Source organism: Protomyctophum parallelum (genome assembly GCF_964188405.1).
Source record: "Protomyctophum parallelum genome assembly, chromosome: 13".
In the NCBI taxonomy this organism is placed as follows: domain Eukaryota; kingdom Metazoa; phylum Chordata; class Actinopteri; order Myctophiformes; family Myctophidae; genus Protomyctophum; species Protomyctophum parallelum.
This window is the reverse complement of record NC_139708.1, coordinates 44819721-44821514: the sequence shown is the minus strand read 5'-3', so window position 1 is coordinate 44821514 and position 1794 is coordinate 44819721. Positions and strand designations below refer to the sequence as shown.

At 53.2% G+C, this 1794-nt stretch overlaps 1 protein-coding gene across 1 annotated transcript in view; it reads left to right on the top strand.

Moving 5' to 3' along the window:
- Positions 1-1330, top strand: part of LOC310868710 (protein shisa-9-like) — a gene marked incomplete at both ends in the record, with an annotated part of 228195 nt that extends 226865 nt beyond the window's left edge. The window contains 2 exons of the mRNA XM_083779166.1: positions 267-413; positions 1085-1330. Of these exons, the coding sequence (XP_083635292.1) occupies positions 267-413; positions 1085-1330 (393 nt within the window). The remainder of the gene's footprint in view (positions 1-266; positions 414-1084) is intronic.
- Between the last annotated feature and the right edge of the window lie 464 nt (positions 1331-1794).

Sequence of the window (1794 nt, the reverse complement as noted above, 5' to 3'; positions counted from 1 at the left end):
GGTTCACTTCTGTGGTCTCTAACATTACACGTTTAAGCATTTATTTACATGTCGATTTCAGCTCTGACACTTATTTCAGACATGCTCTAGTATGTGAAAAGTCTGCCTGTGCTCATTTTGGGAAAAAAAACAAAACAAAAAAAAGCTTTTCTCCTCTGGTGAACAGCTGTAATTTGCGCGATGGCAGTCTCCCAGTCAAATCTGGTCACTAACGATTCTTTATGTATGTAACGTACATGGTTGTTGTGATGGTTCTGGTTCTGAAGGTGTGGGACCCCAGCAAGACCCACCACGTCCAGCACCAGCTGGCCCACATCGCCGTGTCCCAGCAGGGCCAGGGGGGGCCGCCGCACGCTCACGCTCACTCTCACGCCACGCACGCGCATTCGCACGCCGTGCACGCTCACTCTCAGGTACAATACCCACCGCCGTTATCTCAGGTACTACAGGGCTCCGTCTGGCGCCGCCCCTTATCCCTTATCCCCTATCCCTTATCCCCTATCCCTTATCCCCTATCCCCTATCCCCTATCCCCTATCCCCTATCCCCTATCCCTTATCCCCTATCCCTTATCCCCTATCCCCTATCCCCTATCCCTTATCCCCTATCCCCTATCCCTTATCCCCTATCCCCTATCCCCTATCCCCTATCCCTTATCCCCTATCCCCTATCCCCTATCCCCTATCCCCTATCCCTTATCCCCTATCCCCTATCCCCTATCCCTTATCCCCTATCCCTTATCCCTTATCCCCTATCCCTTATCCCTTATCCCCTATCCCTTATCCCCTATCCCCTATCCCTTATCCCCTATCCCTTATCCCCTATCCCTTATCCCTTATCCCCTATCCCTTATCCCTTATCCCCTATCCCTTATCCCCTATCCCTTATCCCCTATCCCTTATCCCCTATCCCTTATCCCCTATCCCTTATCCCCTATCCCTTATCCCCTATCCCTTATCCCCTATTGACTGTGATTCAATAACAATAACAATAACAGTGACTGTGACTGTGATTCAATAACAATAACAACGACAGTGACTGTGATTCTCACCCTCCACCCCCCCCCCCCCCCCCCCCCCCCCCAGCATCACCAGACGCTGCAGCATCACCAGACGCTGACGCTGCAGCAGCAGAGCGGCCGCGGGGGGCGCCAGGTCTTCTCCAACAAGAGGCAGTTCAGCATCGAGACGCTGAACTGCCCCGAGCTGTTCTCCCAGCAGCCCGTGGCGGTGGCGGTGCAGGGCTACGGACACTCGCCGCACGTCCACCCCAAAGGGATGCACGTCTTGAAGGGCCTGCCCACCAACAGCAAGACGGAGGTCACCGTCTGAGGCCAGAGAGAGACGGACAGACGGAGGTTTTGGCTCCTGTTGGAGAAGAACGGCCAGAGAGAGAGAGAGATTGGCGACGGCGTGAAGGGAAGGGCGATCGGACGGACGGACAGACGGACGGACGCAGTAGGAGGGTGGCGGAGAAGGCCCACATTAAACCACGTGTCATGTGTTTTTATAGAATGATGTCAGGATGCCGTTTCTTCCTTTTCCCTCTCTTTAAAAAAAACGCCCCGATACATCCTGGGTGAGGGTCTTTGTATGTTGCTGACAACGATGACGAAGTGTGGTGGTTCATCATACTTTAATTAAGATAAAAACACGAGAGCGGTGACTGTTTTAAACCTTGCGGCTTCCTCAGTAACGGATACATTCATCTGGACGAGATTCAGCCCGCTCTCTCTCTCCCTCCTCCTCCTCTTTATTCTCTCCAAGCCGTCCGGGCTCTATAACAATGTGGTGCT